The 20,025-nt window shown below is 43.2% G+C and overlaps 1 protein-coding gene across 1 annotated transcript in view; it reads left to right on the plus strand.

The window, feature by feature from the left end:
- The window catches only part of NEB (nebulin), a 242,927-nt gene that overhangs the window by 74,601 nt on the left and 148,301 nt on the right, over positions 1-20,025 (plus strand). Inside the window, exons 43-53 of the mRNA XM_015410229.1 lie at positions 1,117-1,221; positions 1,396-1,503; positions 3,385-3,696; positions 4,642-4,848; positions 6,770-6,874; positions 8,937-9,044; positions 12,421-12,732; positions 12,891-13,097; positions 14,042-14,146; positions 17,678-17,785; positions 19,545-19,856. Coding sequence (XP_015265715.1) covers positions 1,117-1,221; positions 1,396-1,503; positions 3,385-3,696; positions 4,642-4,848; positions 6,770-6,874; positions 8,937-9,044; positions 12,421-12,732; positions 12,891-13,097; positions 14,042-14,146; positions 17,678-17,785; positions 19,545-19,856 — 1,989 coding nt within the window. The remainder of the gene's footprint in view (positions 1-1,116; positions 1,222-1,395; positions 1,504-3,384; positions 3,697-4,641; positions 4,849-6,769; positions 6,875-8,936; positions 9,045-12,420; positions 12,733-12,890; positions 13,098-14,041; positions 14,147-17,677; positions 17,786-19,544; positions 19,857-20,025) is intronic.

Consider the following 20,025-nt stretch of genomic DNA (forward strand, 5'->3'; position numbering starts at 1 on the left):
ACAGATTTCAATCCAAAAAATTCCTGAGATACAGAGATTTCACACTCCCCACTTTCATCTCAGAGATAACACCAAAGGACAGTTTATTTCCCATGATTAGGAAACACCAGAACAAGAAACAATGACACTGTATTGATCCTGTAAAATGTAACTTTTGTTGTGTGAGACCAAGGAAGCAATTTCCAGTAAAACAATTTCAACTTCTAAATGTCAATTTACAACTGTAATTGTATTATTGAAGGACCTCTTTGATCATTTGGTATAAATACTGGTAAAATCCAACAGATCTTCTCTGGCTCTTGAAGGAACAAGAGAGGTCATTACGCTCTGCAGCCTTTTTGGAGTCAGCCCGAAAGGCCTTTTGTTTCTGCATGCTTTGGGTGGGATAGAACTTTGCTTGCATGTTATTTTCTGTGTCCTTTGAATGTTTGTCTTTTTAATAAAGATAAGTATTATTTTAAGAAGAGATCTTTGAGTGTCTCTGCCAGCATTTAGTGGTTTCCAACTTGCACCTTTCACCTTTGGTGAGGAGGCAACACTCAGGGGACACAAACCAGAGGGGGAGTGTGGGAACACATTTTTCATACAACAGTGGGGAGCATTCTCCCATCCTCTCAGCTGTTTCTCCTAATCTTCCCAGTTCCTGAAAAAAATCCAGGATTTTTTCAGGATTTTCCACCCTGTTTTCCTGAAAAATCCCAGATACTTTTGGAATGCTGAAATATACCTGAAAAATATTTTCAGCTTTGGAAGCTCCAAATCCAAATCCTGGAAGATCCCTTACTTTCTGCTGCCATTGTGTATATTGAAATTAAGTGTATCTTTGTAGGATTTAAGAATGAAAATAAATTATAATTAGTTTTGTCTACCAGAGTAGACAAAATATAGTCACCATTCTTGAGAAATGAAAGTTAATCTGACATGACAAAACAATTATTTTGTTATATTTTACATGAGCTGTTATGAAACATGGTGGTTTGTAAAATCCTTAGGGGCAGAGACCTCTGATTGTGGGGGGGCTTAATAAAACTGCTGCACACTTTAACAGCACAGTGCATATAAATAAAACACCAAGACAGAAAAAGTGATATCTTCATTTTTCCTTTTCTACTGCAGAGGCTTTATGTTGGCAAATGGAACAAAGAGAAGACTGAGATTCATGTGATGCCCGACACACCTGAAATTCTCTTGTCCAGAGCCAACCAAGTCACCATGAGCAATGTGAGGTTTGAAAACAGCAAGCAGCCTTCCTACCCTTAATGTGGTGCCACTTTTTAGGCTGCATCTCTGAAAGTGCAAATACCAACTGTATGAGAGCAGTCTTCTGTAATTTTCTTCCAAAAACCCCCCATTTTCTCTAATTGTTTTCCTTTATCTCTCTCTCTTTTGGAACAGAAACTGTACAAGGCTGGATGGGAAGAAGATAAGAAGAAAGGTTATGATCTGAGGGCAGATGCTATTTCAATAAAAGCAGCGAAGGCTTCTAGGGACATTGCAAGTGATGTATGTTTTAATTTTTGATATTGCCTTCCGTATATTTAAGAAAAGCAAACAGAAAATGCTGATTTCTTTCTAGTTGAACCCTGCCCCACGTTCACACAATGTTTGTTCTGCCTGCGTTCTTTCAGTTAAAATTATAGACTCTTTTGGACAATGTGGGAAACAATTCTTAGGTCCCTGTCACACGGAGAATTTGCCTCGCGAGAGGCATGACTGCCAGGCAGATTAAAAGGGCATGATCATACGGCAACATCTGGCAAGCATCGCGTGCCCGTCTCCAACCCGTAGCATCCGGGCAAAGATGCGGAGTTAAAAAGTAGCTGGGAAAGTGTAGTATTATCTGGAAAATGCAGGGCACGGGCGGGCGTCTGATTGCGGAAGCACTGGTATCCCATCGCATCCGGCACCCGTCCGCGTCCCACCGGATGTATTCTTGTAAGCCTCCGTGGTATGCGCACAAATGTGCACGTGCACAAATGTGGTACTGCTTCGTTGCCACTAATAATAATAATAATAATAATAATAATAATAATAATAATAATAATAATAATAATAATAATAATATTTCCATTTATTGATCGCTCAATCCATGCAGAGTCGGCTCTGAGCGATTTACAGTTACTCATTAAATTCACATGGGACTAACAATGTTGGGGGGTAAGGGAGGACAACATATATCATTTAAATCACACACATTTTGAAGTTCTTGGAATATGGTTAGCTGTAAAGTCCAGTCGTGTTCCAGCAGCACTCCTTCAGCGTCGCCTGATGTCGTCAGCATTGTCTTAGTCGCAGCACATCACTGCCACCATCTGGCCGAATGGCTTATTGCAGCCTTTTTCTTCAACGCTGCGTAGATTTTTCCTCAGCTTACGGAGCTTATGCGCAGACCCTCCGATCGGCTAACACAACTCCCACCGGGGGGTTTTGTGTGCCCACTCTCTCTAAGGAGTGGTACCCATTTTATCTACTCGCTGAAGCTTTCAAACTGCTGGGTGGACGGCGAGCTGGGGGCAAGGGCTGGCAGCTCACACCAGTGCGGGGCTTGAACTGACAGCAGTCCTGTTCAGCTCAGCTGTTTTAACCAGAGGATAAATCCCCTGTGCCACCGCTCCACTTCTCCATCACCATGTGATCGGTGGCTCACGGCCTGAGCACGGCGCCTCGGGGGATTTTGCTCCAGAGCAAAAAGCCTCACTTCCCCCCTGGATTATCTCGCTTGTGTGACCGGGGCCTTAGTGTTGCTATTTATTGCCTTAGTTTGTTACAGACTTCCAGAGTTTTGTTGCTTTCCAATTACCTGCTAATGCTTGGTCCATCAAAATGCCAAGCCTATTGCGTCTTTGTGTGGGGATTTTTATATATTTCACATTTGGTTGCTGTATCAAGGAGAGATAACTCTATAGCTACAGATCTACTCAAGAGAGAAAATATCTGTTCATGAGATAACTCTATTGCTACAGATCTACTCAAGAGTAATACAAGTAATTTGCTAGCACCAGCTACACTGCTTCATGAGGAGGTCAGTGGTAACTATTCTATGGCCCGTATCATGGCTTCAATCTGATACAGGGGTTGTGCTCTTAAAATCACTAGTCTGAACTAGCTTAATGGTGCTTAACTCTGTGCTTGACTGTGACTCAAGTATGTGCAGACCCTTAGGTATGATGAATTCCTTTACTGTTAAAATATAGGTGTGTAGAGGGAAGGGGGTAAATAACAACGTCAGTGCTTTTTTGGTCTGGTCTCCTAACAGTTCTCATCTTTTTATTTACAAACGCTCAACACAGAACAGCTGATAGGAAGTATAAAATATGATTAGCCATTTTCATTCGCAAGTTTTTCTTTGCCTTGTTTTAACAAAAGTGTATTTATCATTTACAGTATAAATACAAACTGGCCTTTGAGCAGGCAAAGGGAAAGCACATCGGGTTCCGGAGTCTCGAAGATGACCCTAAGCTGGTGCATTTTATGCAAGTTGCTAAAATGCAATCGGAACGTGAATACAAAAAAGACTATGAGAAGTCAAAGACCAGGTTCCACACCCCAGTTGACATGTTCAGTGTTGTGGCAGCCAAGAAATCTCAGGAGGTGGCGACAAATGTAAACTACAGGAGTATTATCCACAGTTACAATGTTATGCCTGATGCCATGAGTCTTGAATTGGCCAAGAACATGATGCAGATACAGAGTAATGTAAGTAAAGGACTCTACAGCCTGTGAGTTACCAAGGGTCTGATTAGATGAGATGCTAGGAAATCTACAATCAGATCCTCCCAGCATTCTTTAAATACCAATAAACAGTTGCCCAAGGGCCCAGTTCAGATCAGGACTGTGGGTCTTCAGGAGAAGGCATTGAATCCTTTAAAGTTTCATATGCATACTTGGTGCTACCAAAGATGGCAGAGATATCCCTGTTTGCTGGCTAGAGCACAAAAGGATGAATTACACTCAGTCTTTCACTGCCAACAATAGAGTGGATCCTCTCTCATGCGAGAAGAGCTGTGCTACTTAAAGAGAACTTTCCCTACTCTCACCCTCACTCTAGCCTGCTGTGAACCCTGAAATTATGCCCCCAGCCATCAGTGGACACCTGGGAAGAGCATTTGGGGCAAAGTGGAGAGTGTTGGGAGGGGGAGATCACTAAAATTTGGGCATAAGCAGGAAAGGACATTACTTTTGAAGCTGGTAAGTTATTTTTGCTTCTGGATGAGAATCAAACTTCTGGAGAATTCCTCATATTCTATTTCCATCAGTGTTCAGTGTCAAAATCTCAGTTCTTCCATCCAACAGATCTTTCTACCTCTTAAAAGACTACCGTAAATAGCACGCATGAAATTTACAGAAAAAGTTACATATTTCAATAAAGGTGCAAGTTCTTACCATTTCGGTTCAGTGTTACACAAACCATTCCATAACAAGACCAACAGCAACACAGCATACAGAAGCACCGTTTTTTGACCGCTAAATATAAAATTGCTATTCCAAAAAGATACAGTTGGTTGCTTCTAATAAACCAGTATATCAGCTTCATTTTAAAATACTAGCTGTGAATTAAAATATCACCAATGAACACTGACTTTAAAATAAAGAGTAGTTTACCTAGCATTTTTCATTTGTTTTATTTCATTTTCTCTTCAGAATCAGTACAAGGCAGACTATAATGAATTTATGATGGGAGTTGGATGGATGCCATTAGGATCTCTAGAAGCTGAGAAGAATAAGAAAGCCATGGAGGCTGTAAGTGACACGAAGTATAGACAGCATCCTGACAAACTGAAGTACTCCATCCTAATGGATTCTATGCCCATGGTCCTGGCTACAAATAATGCAAAAATTATGGATGAGGTAAGAAAATAAACATCCTCAAGCAGATATTTGGAGAGGCAGGATATACATGTGCTAAAAATTAATGATTTTATGTCTACAGAAAAGCAGAGCAGACACAGTACTCTACAAATTTGATTTCTAAGAATGAGGCATCTAGAGATCCAATGTAAAAGAACATGTAGACCAGTGACACCTGAGCACAAAGAAATAAAAATTCGAACCCTCACATATTAATAAACACATTAATAAATACATGACTGAGAAGATCTGAGGTTTAGTTATTGACAGAAAAATTACACCAATGGTAAACTTTCCTGTGTAGTTAGCATGTAACTGATTCACTACCTTCTACAAGGTCTCCTAAATCTCTTAAGGAGATTTGAAAATACCATCACATTGTGGGGAAAATATTGGCAGGACAGCCCATGCTTAGTTGCTCTTCCTGTTCAAAGTAGTTGAAAAAAGCTGTAATCAGAATAAAGTTTGAGTTCCGTGGTACCTTTAAGACCAACTAAGTTTTATTCAAGGTATAAGCTTTCGTGTGCATGTGCACAGAAGATTAAACCTTGAATAAAACTTTATTGGTGCATGCACACTTTGTTTGTGCCTGCACACGAAAGGTTATACCTTGAATAAAACTTTGTTGGTCTTAAAGGTGCCACTGGATTCAAACTTTGTTCTGCAGCATCAGACCAATGTGGCTACCCACTTGAAAGCTGCAATCAGTAATGAATGATTTGGACAGATGTCAGATGCTACTTCAGAGAATCTTGGTCTTGTTGCTGTGAAACTTCCCTCCACTTCAATGAAAAATCTGCTGCCTTAGTGCATGACTGCCATATGTGTGGTGATTATGTATCAAGATTGGTATCAGAAATTGTTGTTGTAGGGTGCCTGTCAATGCTCATGACCCTTCAGGGGGGCCACTGCCAACCCCTGGTGCACACCATCCCTGTTGGTTTTCTTCTTAGACAGTTCTATCTGCTTGACTGCTGTCTTCAATTAAGTGGGCAGCAATAGCAGTGAGGGAAAAGAGCAGCTACCACAATTACCCTCACTGTTCCCTCTCCATCTGGGTAGCAGTGGGGATTTGGCCCACAGAGGGATGGTGAGTGATTGTGTAGCAGCAAGGAGGTGGACCCACGGTGGGAGGTTAGGTCTGTTGAGGCCCTCTCATCCAATGAACTCCTCTCCCCCTTCCAACCCCCCCACCCTGGAGCCAGCACTTAGAGATGACTGAACATTAATTCTTGATTAGTACTGTGCTGAGCTGAAACAGAACTGGTAGTGATTGTGTCAATTTGAAATGTTAGGAACAGCATGAAACATCTTTGTTCCAGAGATGCAAATACTTCCGGGGGGGGGGGGATAAGTTGACTGCTGAGCTTTGCATCATTGCCAAAAAAAAAAAGGTTTCTAGAGTTTATTTTTGCAATAGCAAGAACAAATAGTAGAATTTGACACTTAGCAGTATCATATGCATGCAATTTATAGTCTAATTCAGGAAATCCCAAACTTTTAAAACCTGTGGGTACATTTGGAATTCTGAAACAGCATAGTGTGTGCAGCCACAAAATGGCTGCCACAGGAGGTGGAGCCAGCCACAAAAACGATGTAGTTTACCTTCAGTCCCACAGCAAAGATGTGCTGTGGTGGCAGCTGTTGCCAAAGCAACATTTTAAAGAATATGCACAGCCAATCAAATCTCCAGTGGCTCATCCGAAGCCTTTCTGGGCAAAAGTACCACCAGGCCCTGCTCACTTTCTAAAAACACTTGACAGACACCGGGAATGGTGTCAGCAGCCACAATGGTGCCCACAGGTACCACATGGAGGCTCCTGGTCTAATTCATGCCCTCTTTAAACAAGTATGATTGTAATGCTTGTGGTAAGTGATTTCTTTTGGCAGATGTTGATAGAAGTTTTACTTACTTTTTCAGCACCTTTACAAACAGGATTGGGAGGCAGACAAGACAAAGATTCACATAATGCCTGACATTCCTGAGATTCTTTTGGCAAAAGCAAATGCCTTTAACATCAGCAATGTAAGTATGACTGCTGCCTAGCTGGAGCTGTTGTTCCAGTTCCTTACCAGTAGAGATAATTAAAAATGAAGTATCAGGCCATATATTTACCATTCTGGCAAGAGCTGTCTATTCCATCCCAGCAAAGCTTAAATACAAGTGAAGCCGATCAATACCTAGAATACATTATTGCCTTGGGGTACAGTCTTTCATTGTTACTCACAGGTAAGTCTCAATGATCCAATGATCCAGGTTTCATTTTGCTAGAAGCCACATAGTACTTTCTGTTGTGGTGGCAGAAAGTGCAGCTGTTAGTGGACTGAATCCAACCCACTGGCTTTAGTCCAGGACTGGAGCCTCTTATTTATGATTTTTCAGGACTGCTAATGAAAATAGGGTTATCACTGTCAAATTTTTAGAAAATGGCTAACAATTGGGCTCTAGTGGAGCTCTATACAATTGTAGTTGATGTAGCTATGATACATTTATAGGGATGGGCACAAACCAGGAAAATGCCGTTCACTTGAGTTTGTGGTTCATGGCATGCCCAGTTCGTGAGCCACGAACCATCATGAACTTTTAGTCCCCAAACAAACTGGTGACATGGTAGAATGCCCCCCAGTATGCTAGAGACACCAAATCTGCAGGGGATCTCTGGCTGACTCTCCTCTATCTGCTCTCCAAATTTGGTGAAGATTGGATTTATGGGTCCTGAGGTATGGCCCCCCCAAGAAGGTGCCCCCATCCTCCACTCCTTCCAATGGAGGGGGGAAGCACAAAAAGCAAGGGCAATAGAAGCCCAGCAGAACCAGTGCTGCTGTGGTAATGCAAACCCAAAAGGACTAACTTCGAGCCAGAAAATCTCTGCAGTAGAAATTGAAGGTGGGGGACATTTTTGCATGCCCAGTAGAACCAGTGCTATTGTGGTAATGCAAACCCAACAGGACTAACTTCAAGCCAGGGAAACTCTGCAGTAGAAACTGAGGGTGGTGGTGGGCAATTTTGCAAGCCCAGCAGAACCAGTGCGATGTACAGAGTACCCACCAGTACCAGTGCAATCACAAAGTGCCCAGCAGAATGCATTGCCAGTGTGGCAATGCCAGATCAACAGCACTGATGTCAAGCACAGAATCACAGTCCAAGCTGGGGGGGGGCTGCAAGCCCAGCAGACCCAGTGCAATGTACTAGTGCCCAGCAGAACCCAGTGCTATGTGGCAGCTCAATCACAATTCAAGGAAGAAGGGCAGTTTAACAAGCCCAGCAGAACCAGTGCAATGTACAGAGTGCCCAGAAGTACCAGTGCAAAGAGTGCTCAGCAGAACTCAATGCCAATGTGGCAATGCCAGCTCAATCACAATCCAAGCAAGGGGTGCATTCTTGGAAGCCCAGCATAACCAGCACAATGTATAGGGGGCCCAGCGGTACAAGTTCAATCACAGAGTGCCCGGCAGAACCCAGTGCCACTGGCATTTCAAGCTTAAAAGGACTGATCTCAAAGCACAGATTCACAAATCCAAGCAGTGGGGGGAGAATTTTGCAAGCTCTGTGCAAGAAAATGGGAAGGAAACACAAAGGAACGCCAGCAAATGGGGGGGGGGGGGCTCTTGAAATGGACAAGAAGTTTGGTAAACTTTTTTCATAATATATTTTAATTTTAAGAACAAAATAGTAAAAGGGGTACAGAAGGAAAGAAAAGGGTTATATGTGGGTTATGAAACAATTGATATTTATCAAAGGTTATTACAGAATATATTAAACAAGAAAGTAAAGAAATACTTGTCCCCAGCATCCCCTTCATTAGAATTTTAAGATATTTTCTACATTTTTATAGGATTAATTTTAGTAAATCAATTTTAGCTATTTTGTAATTGTCTCTTTTAATACTGGTTTTAACAGTTTCTGGAAGCAACCTGGTTTTAGTGTCTTTTGCTGGTCTTGTTTGCTGTTTGACTTTGTTTTTATTTCCTGGTTGTATACCAAATTTATAATGGCCTTTGGCCCCATGCAATAACTCTGAGAATCAGCTAATCTATTAACATGAAAAACACAATCCCCCTTTTAACTTTCCTTTTTCAATTCACAGAAAATGTACAGACTTTCCATGGAAGAGGATAAAAAGAAGGGATATGATCTCAGAGCTGATGCAATTCCCATTAAAGCTGCAAAGGCTTCTCGAGACATCGCTAGCGATGTAAGCTGTTAAGGGAAAGCATGTTTATTTATTTGAAAATGTATGGTCTATGTGGCTTTATTTCAGTTTTATACTGTGATTTAAATGTAACAGAATACCTACAAAAATATTTTATGGATTTACAGTACACTCTTAAGAACTTGGGAGTAATAGACCTGAGTGGATTTCTGAGTAAACTTGCTTAAGTTTGCTCTTTTATGTTGAAGTCCAAAGAGTTATACACCTCCAAGCCCATTGACTTCAACTGACTTGAGATGGGTATAACCCCGCATAATGCTGCAGTGTTATAGAGCTACTCTCCGGAGACATAGTTGAGATGGCTAACAAAGTGAAAACAAGCAATACGAGCATAAAATAGTAATTTAAAAAATCCTATGAAACAGGATTGGGATTCTGTTGGTGTACCACCCAACTTTGCTGCCCAATCGTTTCCCTGTGGTAGAGGTGGTTTTGGAGGTGGCATCGAAGACTCTTGGACTGGTTGTTATGGTTAATGCCAACATCCATGCTGAGGCTACCCTGTTGGGAGCAGGAATGGTCTCCATGACAATCGTGGGCCTGTCTCAGGAAATAACAGTCCCCACACACTGTACAGGTCATACTGTTGATCTGGTGTTCTGCTCTGAAAACAAAGAAGGTAATCTGAAGGTGGGGACATTAAAGACAGTCACATTGTCATGAACAGATCACTACTTCCTGGGGTTTAACAGGGGTATCAAGATTCCACAGGGGTGGGGGATTGATTAAGATGATCCACCCCCACACTCTGATGGATCTGACTAGGTTTCAGATGACATCAGGGGTTTTTCCTGGTGATATGGTTGGCACTCTTGTCAATGCCCTGATTGGCTTCTGAAATGAGGAAATGATCCGGGCAATTGACATGATTGCCTCTAGGTACCCTCTCTCATGTCAAAGAGGCCAGGCACCCCTTGGTTTACTAAGGGGCTGTGGACAATGAAATCTTTCACATCCATTCCAATTTGGATGCTACATTATCAGTGACAGGATCAGATGGTCCCACAGTGCCAATTTTGCCCAGTTGTGTGGAATACTTTTCAGCTTCTACAGTCTGAGGATGAGGACAGTATTCTTGGAAGTTTAAGACTTGTCATCTGCTTGTATAACCCTTACCTCTTCTGGCTGCTTATATGTGTCTGGGAAGCTGGCAGACTGGGTCTGGCAGGTAAATACCTTCCTAAGAGAGGGGGTGATCTCCCCTGCCTTGAAACCTGCAGTGGTAGATCCACTCCTAAATAAACCTGCTCTGGATCCAGTGAGCAAGGTGATTAAACGAGCGGTGGCTAGACAACTTCAGGGATTCCTGAATTAAGTGGATTGTTTGAATCTGTTCCAATCTGGTTTCAGTCCTGGTTATGGGACTAGAATAGCCTTGGTCACCTTGGTAGATGGCCTGCATCAGGAGATGGACGATGCACTGTGGCCCTGTTAATTCTCTTGGAATTCTTGTCGGCTTTTGATACCAGCAGTCATGGTATCCTTCTGAACTGTCTTTTTGGGGATGGGAAGCTCAATTTCAGAGTGTGGTGCTGGGGGACTACTGCTATATCCTTTGGCCTCTGGGGGTCCCATAGGGCTCTATATTGTCGCCCATGCTTTAAAGCATCTACATAAAGCTATTTTTTATTTATTTATATCCCACCTTGCCAGCGGAAGCTGCTGGGAAAGGTCATCCAGAGATTTGGGCAGAGTTGCCACCAATATGCAGGTGACACTCAGCTCTATCTTGTGCTCCTAGCAGATCCCAGGGAGGCTGTGGAAACTGTGAACAGGTGCCTGGAGGCAGTTTTGGAATGGATGAGGGCTAACAAGGTGAAACTTAAATCACAACAAAATGGATGTGATACTTGTGGGGGGAAGGTCTGACCCAGGAAATGGGTTATCCCCTGTTCTGGATGGGGTTGCACTCCCCCTAAAGGTTCACAGCTTGGGGGTGCTCCTGGACCTGGGCCTCCTGTTAGATAAGCAGGTGGCAGTGGTGGCCAAGGGTGCATTTCACCAACTCTAGCTCTTCCTGAGTGGGAAAGTTCTTCCAGATCACTGCAATGCCTTCAGGGCTCTATTTAGGTGGAAACACAGCAGAGAAATGTTTTCAATAAATAATAAATAAAATTCATAATAAACCCCCTAGAACTTTAAAAAGTAGTGATCATAAACCAATGATAATCATAAAAGAAATTGGCAAGCACTAAAAAGAATGAGTTAAAACTTCAGTTAAAAGCCTGAGCATACTGAAATGCTTTGGCCTGGTGCCCAAATAGCAGTGGGGTAGGTGCTAGGTAAGCCTCAAGGAAAGCATATTCCAGGCATCATTAATGAGACCGCCTTTATTCTGGCAGGGACATAGATAGAAGGGCTTGAGAGGAAGATCTTAATTGGTGGGCTAGACGGTATTTGAGACGGCAGTCCTTCGAGTACCTCCACTCCAAGCTGTTAGGTTTGGCTCTGGGTCTTAAGTAAGAACCAGCACTTTGAATTGTACCTTGAAATAAATGGGCAGCAGCACAGGGTTGATACAATCCCTGTATCCAGCCACTGGCAATAAATTACAGAAGAGACCTGTCCCTGCAAGCGTAGGCTATAATCTAGCAACACCCCTAAATTACCTGTCTTTTCGTTCAGGGAGACTGCAACCTTTTCCAGAATATACTGACTCCTCAGTTCTTGACAATGTTGTCAACCTCCAGGTGGGGCCTGGAATCTCCAGAATTGCAACTGATCTTCCGACTACAGAGATCAGTTCCCCTGGAGGAAATGGCATCTCTGGAGGGTGGACTCCGCGGTATCACACCCCTGCTGAGCCTCCCTACCCAAACTCCACCCTTCTAGATCTCCAAGAATTTTCTGACTCAGAGTTGGCGGCCCTGGTTCTCAAATGGCTTTGTCCATTGATCAGTGGTACCTCAGTCCTGTCCAAACTGAGCTTCACTTAATTGGTCTTCATATATCACATTACTTTCTCCAAGCATTTTTAAGGACTTCTATAGAACTTTCCCCTAGAACTCCTACTTGGAAAGGATTTTTATAATTCCCACAGATTTTTGCCTCAAGCTGCAGTCCCCTGCACTGAATTCAGTGCTTTCCCTAAAAGTCCCTTGACCCTCAGAAGTAGGATTTCAGGGGGCGAAGTCGCTGCATGATCAAGGGGGAGGCAGGAAAGATCCCTTCTGTGAGTGAAGCTCCACTCATGGTTCTCTGGATAAAACACATTGTCATCTTTTAGGCTGTTCATGTTGAAGGATTGCAAATTAATTTTTCTAGCAGTGAAGCCCACGCAAGTTGATGAAGAAACATCACCGTTCTTAACTGTCTGAGGTAAAATTTTGCCTCCATGTTTTTTCTGTTTTCCTTGCAGTACAAATACAAGCTAGGCTATGAAAAGGACAAGGGTAAGCTTGTGGGCTTCCGCAGCCTTCAAGATGATCCCAAACTCGTCCATTATATGCAAGTGGCTAAGATGCAGTCAGACCGTGAGTACAAGAAAGCCTATGAAATCAGCAAGACGAGGTACAATACACCTGCTGATACTTTCAGTGTCATGGCAGCCAAGGAAGCACAAGCAAATATCACCAACACTAACTACAAAAGGCTGATCCACAAATACATCCTCCTGCCAGATTCATTGCAAGTAGAACTGAGCAGAAACATGAATCGGATTCAAAGTGATGTAAGAGTCTGCCTTCCCCCCCCCCCCCAGTAGTTAATGGCTACCGTCTAGACATTTTAACGTAGCTGTTTGGTGTTGCAACAGACAGCTGTTCAACTGCAGTTGTATTTTATTAACCAGGTTCTAAAAAAAATGTTATGTGCCTTTTGCACCTGCAGCATGAATACAAACAAGACTATAATGAATGGTACAAAGGACTTGGTTGGAGCCCTGCAGGGTCATTAGACGTTGAAAAGTCCAAGAAAGCCACCGAAATAGCAAGCGATACCAAGTATCGCCAGCACCCAAGTGCTTTCCCATTTTCCAAGAAGATGGACTCTATGGATATGGAGCTTGCAAAATACAATGCTGGTGTTATGAATAAGGTGACCATCTCTATCATATGTAATAATGTAATAATGACTGTATTCTCTGGGGGGGGGGGAACTATACCCCGTTTCTTTTTTTCAGCACTGTTTCAATACAAAAGTATGAGCCAGCATACAGAAATAATACAGTGTGTGCTGATTGCCATGTGTTGGAGGTTTCTGGAAAGCATATCCATAACATTTCCTTGAAATTGGGCATTTCTTCAGGATGTAACAGTTGGAAAGATGATTTATCGGCTGCTTCCATGGATGGAAGGATTTCTGTCCATGGAACATAACTTTCTCAGCCCCTCCTGCAGCCCCAAATGCCATCAATGGAAATGGTGTGGTTGATCACTTTTGCCAATGGCTGCCATATTCTCCAGTGGGAAATAATAGTGCCGTACTGGTGAATGCTGTCAGCAGTGCAGACATTCATGTGTGGACATATGACAATGGGTGGCCTGCTTTCACTGGTAGGGGGCCTTCAAGGATATGCAATATGTCTCTGTGTGCAGAGAACCCAGGCATACACTGCACTCCCTAATATGTACGTATGTGCTGCATATGGTGACCTCAGCCATGGGCTTTCAAAGCAAGTGAGAAAGAAAGGTGGTTTGCCATTGCCTTCCTCTGCAGAGCCTTTCTTGGTAGTCTCCCTTCCAAGAACCTACCCTGCTTAGCTGCAGAGATCTGTTGAGATCATGTTGTGCCATGCTGGCTTCCCTCTTGCACTCCCCAATAGTGCTCAAAATATACAAATTCTTCCTTCACACATGTGCATGTGCATGCCTACTCACACAAACACCCATACCACATGTTAGAATGATGACCACTTTGTTAATTTTGCACGAAAATCAAACTGCAGAGATACATGTATTGATAAAACTAGTAACAGATCTTTGGCCATGTGTAAATTTGCAATAACATTTATTGATCTTCTCTTATTTTTTCTCCAACAGCATGCATACATACAAGCATGGGAGAAGGATAAGACAACGATTCATGTGATGCCAGATACACCTGATATTATGCTGGCTAAAGCCAACAAGTTTAATTACAGTGAGGTATATAAATGTCTAAGAGCTTGCTGTGTTGATGGATATATTAATTGCATTCCCATTAAGGGGAATAGTAGTTACAAACTGCCAATGATTAAGGGTAGTGGATTTAGTTTCTTTGAGGCTTCGAATGTGGTATCTCCAATAGTTTGTGGTTCTTTCTCTTGGAAAGACTCTATGTGATCCATTGTGCTTTTCAGGAACTCCTGTGATTCCTAATTCCGGTACAATTGGATGAAGAATTTGGGCAGCACCTGAGCCAATGAATTTCCAAAATGCCTAATTCAGGTTGCTGAGTTTAATCTGCCACTAATACCACTCAGGTCCATTTGTTTCAGTAGAATGCAGGATCGAAAAGCCTTCAACGATGTCATCAAATATCTTTTAACACTCCCTGACTTCCCATCTGTAGACGTAGAGGAACAAGACTTCAACAGTTCTGCTTAGATCTTATGACCTCTAATTTGTCCATGTTCAGTAGGAAGCAGACATTCAAGGTGATTTACAGTGTCATGATGTAGGATTCCAGCTTATTATAAGCTTCAACTATGCCCTTTTGAATTACTAGAACATTTGTTCTAAATAGAGTTCAGATTAATGTGCCCCTTAGACATCTGAAGTAAATTTGCTCATTCCTTCTTAACAAAAGAATTTTGAGGGTGAACCCAGTCTTGGGTCAATACCAGCAAAATTTCTCAGGAGATTTTCAGATATTTATTTATTTTTCAAATTTATATTCTGCCCTCCCTGCGAACGGACTCAGGGCAGATCACAGCAGATAGGCCCTTTGGCAACATAAAACATATAATAAATAGTCAATTAAAATATTAAAGCCTCATTTAAAAACAATTTGCCCTAATACTAATGCTGCTGGACTGAATCTGTCGAATCCAGGCTAAATGGAGGAGGTGTTTTCAGCGCCCCCCCCATTTTTTTCTGGATGTCCACTGCCTCAACCAAAGGCCTAGTGGAACAGCTCCATTTTACAGGCCCTGTGGAATGGCAGAAGGTTCCGCAGGGCCCTGATCTCATGCGGGAGCATGTTCCACCAGGCCAGGGCCAGGGCAGAAAAGGCCCTGGCTGAGGCTAAACGGATGTCCATCGGGCTGGGGACAACCAGCAGATCTTGCTCAGCTGAGTGCAAGGCTCTCCGGGGCACATATGGGGAGAGGCAGTCCCTTAGGTATGTTGGTCACAAGCTGCACAAGGCTTTGAAGGTCAGTACCAACACTTTGAAGTGGATCTGGTACTTAATCGGTAGCCAGTGCAATTGGCGTAGTGCTGGCTGAATGTGCGCCCGCACAGGCAACACACTCAGTAGGCCCACCACCGCATTTTGCACCAGCTGGAGTTTCCAGATCAACTGCAAGGGCAAGCCCATGTAAAGTGAGTTACAGTAATCAAGCTTGGAAGTGACCAGCAGATCTTGGGCACTGTAGGTAAGTCCTGGGGGGGGAGAAGTACAGAGCCAGCTGCCTGATCTGCCAAAGATGATAAAAGGCAGACTTAGCAACTATGGTGATCTAGGCCTACATAGAGAGAAAGAGGCATCTAGGACCACCCCCAGGCTCCTCATCTTCTGGGCTGGCACAAGTAATGTGCTATCCAAGGTGGGCAGCCTGATTTCTGACCCAACTCCCCCTTGACCCAGGTACAGGACCTCTGTCTTAGTTGGATTAAATTTTCAACCGGCTCTGCTGTAACCATCCAGCCATGACCTCTAATGTCCTGGTCAGATTTTCTTGGAGTGGAGTCTGGGCAGCCATTGATCAACAGATAGAGCTCAGTGTCGTCCACATATTGATGACATCCCAGCCCATTGGTGAGAGAATCGCCCCCTGAGGCACTCCACAATCAAATGGGTATCGTGGGGATACTCCCCCACCAAGTGCCACCCTCTGTCCTTGATCACAGAGAAAGGAGTAAAACCATTGTAGGGCAGACCCCTGAAGTCCTATCTCGGTGAGGCAATAGATCATAGTTGACTGTGTTGAACGTTGCTGTCAGATCTAACAATAACAGCAGTGCTGACCTGCCCCAATCCTCTGAAGGTCATCTGTGAGGGCGACGTGCCATCTCTGTCCCATAGCCAGGACAGAAACCGAACTGGAATGGGTCAAGGATAGATGCGTTCTCCAAGAAAGCCTGGAGTTGTTCATCCACTATTCTCTCAACTACCTTGCCCAGAAACAGTAAATTAGAGACTGGGCAGTAGTTGGCCAGGACCATAGGGTCCAATGTTGATTTCTTTAAGAGCGGGCAAACCACTGCCTCCTTTAACTCCCCTGGGAAAGTCCCAGAAGAAAGGGGCAAGTTGATAATTTCTCCCAGGGAGATCTGAATGCCCTCCCCACAGACTTTAACCAGCCAGGATGTACATGGGTCAAGAAGGCAAGTGGTTGGCTTCACAGCTGCCAGGACCCTGTCAACATCTTCCTGAGAGAGCTGGTTGAAATGGTCTAGCATTGGACCTGAAGACAGACAAGGAGCTTCCAGTTCCTTTACTGTATCAACTGTGGCTGGGAGTTCCTGGCAAAGTGGTAAGACTTAATCTGCAAAATAACTTGCAAATGCCTCACAGCCAATATCCAATTCCCTAACAATTTGTTTGTCTTGTGGCAATGAAGTAAGTGATTGAATAGTTCTAAACAATCGGGCTGGGTGCAACTTCGCAGATACAATGTAGGATGCATAGAACTGTCTCTTAGCGGCCTTCACTGCCATCTCATAGACCCTCATAAAAGTTCTATAGCATGTTCTTGTCACTTTGTCATGAGTGCACCGCCACACTCGCTCTAGTCGTTTCAGCTCTTGTTTCATCATCCACACTTCCACAGTCTACCAAGGGACTGCTTTAGTGTGAGGGTAGAGAGGGTGCCGGGGGGCGATTACGTCAATGGCTTCGGAGAATCTGGAGTCCCAGTCCACCACCAGCTCATCTAACAAACCATCAGGGGGCATCAGATCCCGCAAAGCATCCTGAAGCTGCTCAGGGTCCATTTAGCTCTGCAGGCGAGCAAAAATACGCTGGCTACCTAAACAGGGAGGGTTTGGTATGCTCAGCCAGATCTTCAGGGCGAAGTGGTCTGACTATGGAACTACATCAGTAGTCATCAGCTCCACATTTATCCCCATTCCAAAAATCAAATCCAGCGTGTGGCCTGCTTGATGCATGGGAGTTGATGCAAACTGGGAGAGTCCCAGAGCCTCCATGGACGACACTAGGTCCTTGGCCTGAGAGGATGCCGCATCATCAGCATGGACATTGAAGTCCTCCAGAACTAATAGCCTGGGGTGCTCCATCACCCAGCCAGAAACAGCATCTGAAGATTGTCAAGTAGAGTGAAATTTGAAGTGAATTCAAGCCACCACTCCCCTCCCCCCAGATAAATCAGAGGAATTTTGAGGGAGTCAAAAGAGTTTTGATATTATAAGTCACAATTCTTAAGAGGGTCTTATGCACACCAAATTACAACACAAGAAATGTCCTTGAATGGGGCATGTGTTGAACATTTTTCTTTTTCATTTCCACATTAGAAATTGTATAAACTCGGATGGCAAGAAATGATAAAGAAAGGCTATGATCTCACAGCTGAAGCCATTTCAGTGAAAGCTGCAAAAGCATCACGAGACATTGCTAGTGAGGTAAGTCACCTTGTAAATGCAGCATCCTGTACGTCTGATACATCCAGCCACTGTTCAAGACTCATTAAATGGGGTTTTTATTGCCAGTGTTCGTTGTTGCTCATCCTGTATATGTTAACTGGAACTCCACCCCTTGCACACACCAGGAAGCACACTGGATTGGAGAACACTTTTATGCCTGTGCCTCTCCTTCACTATACATTAGGCCTCTCATCTGAACACTGGCAACCAGTGAGAGCCTTTGCGGGGCAGCGAGCTACATCACATGACACTGTGATGTCACTTCTGGTTTGTACCCCGAAGTGCCATTATGTCATAGAGATACAAATTCCTTGTGTGTTGTGATTTCATTTCAAGGTACAATCCTGTGCTCTCATTTTATAAATTAAACTTTGTAGTCTCTCAGTCTTTATTCAAGCATATTCACCAACCTTTATTCAGGCCACCAAGCTGTCCATTTTGGGGCTATGACCACCTGAGACCAGACTGACTATAGTAGTAATCATTCTTCTCTTTTAGAACTAAGTGTGTCTTTCAAAGTGATCTTATTTTGTCCTGTGAAAATCAATCATTGCATCCAACTCTTACCTGTCATAATGGGGGCTTAGGAAGACCCATCAGGGATTGGAGGCTCTAACTACAAGCTCTCTAGCATTCATCTTGCAACATCTGCCCCTGGTTCTTCCTAGAAATCAGCAAAAATAAACTTGAAAACATTGCAGATTTTTTCGGGTTCAGATTTCAGGGAGGGTATCCATACTGGTATTCTGAATCATTCTGCTCCCCAATATTGTTTCAGAATTTTCAGATTCAGCCCCCCCCCCGAATTTCAGAATTAGACGTGGGGGAGGGGGGTATCTATTATTCCCTGTGAAGGACTCTCTCCAGGGGGCTGGAGTGGATGCTTTTCCAGCTAATGACACCCAAACTGCCAAGAACTTAGTCCTGCCTGTCTAATAATGACTCTCCAAATTTAAAGCAAATTGGATAAGGGTATCCAATTTTATGACCATCCTACTTTTCTCCACTGTTTCCTATGGAGAAAAGATTCTATGCTTTCTCCAGGGCAAAGAAACCAATAGCCACTGGCCAAAAACCTCCTAATGCAAATAAAACCAACAAGCCCAACAGAACTGACATCAAACAGAGAATCCTAGTAACAAGCCCAGCACAACAAATGTCAAACCAGAGTTTTTGCCCATATTCAGAGAACTGTGAGAGAATTGTAATGATCGGGTAGACACATTTAGTGATTTCCCTAACATCTGATCTCATTGCCTGGGAGAGCTGCCGCCGGCCCCCTCCCTCTCCTTGCCTGGGAATGCTGTAACATTAAAGAAGATGGCTGGCTCCAAATGTTTCCAGATTTTTGGGGGGATCCAATTATCAGTATTTCAGATAACCTAAATATCACCCCAGATACACAAATATATCTGAAAATACCAATAAGGTATTTTTGGATATATATTTGGAACAGAAATGTTTGACTGCATATTCCTGGTAGGTAAAGTGCTGGGATAGGATTGGAGAGGCCTAGGTTCAAATCCTGCCTTATGCCATGAAGGGTGAGTTAAATTTTAGACAGACAGATAGAGAAACCCTTACCACTGTTTTTAGCTTGTCAAATCACTAGACGGTTATATGCTTCATCTTATAGTCCAAATCTCCAGAAAATATGACACCACATGGAAGTATTTATACATTAATCCTGATTTTACTCTCCCTATTTTAGCCTTACAGTCATTTTTTGTTGTTTTAGTACAAGTACAAAGAAGGTTACCGCAAACAACAGGGGCATCACATTGGATTCCGCAAGTTGCAAGATGATCCCAAACTTGTGCACTCTATGAATGTAGCCAAGATGCAGAGTGAAAGGGAATACAAGAAAGATTTTGAGAAGTGGAAGACTAAGATTAATTTGCCTGTGGATATGATATCTTTCTTGATGGCAAAGAATTGTCAGCACTTGGTTAGTGATGCAGACTACAGGCGGATCATTCACCAATGGACTTGTTTGCCAGACCAAACAGATGTCATTCATGCTAAGAAAGTTTATGAACTCCAAAGTGATGTAAGTCAGATTCCTAAACCACTTTCCCCCCTTTTTGTTTTTCTTTTTGTTTGAAAGCTATGTGGACAGTGAAGGCAGATTAAACAGGCACTTTATCTACCCTGGTAACACTTGATCTTCCTGCTTGTGTCCTTGATTCCTCTAGCTGAATTCTTCCCATTAAGCCATT

Source organism: Gekko japonicus, unplaced genomic scaffold (assembly GCF_001447785.1).
Source record: "Gekko japonicus isolate JY-2015 unplaced genomic scaffold, Gekko_japonicus_V1.1 scaffold1167, whole genome shotgun sequence".
In the NCBI taxonomy this organism is placed as follows: domain Eukaryota; kingdom Metazoa; phylum Chordata; class Lepidosauria; order Squamata; family Gekkonidae; genus Gekko; species Gekko japonicus.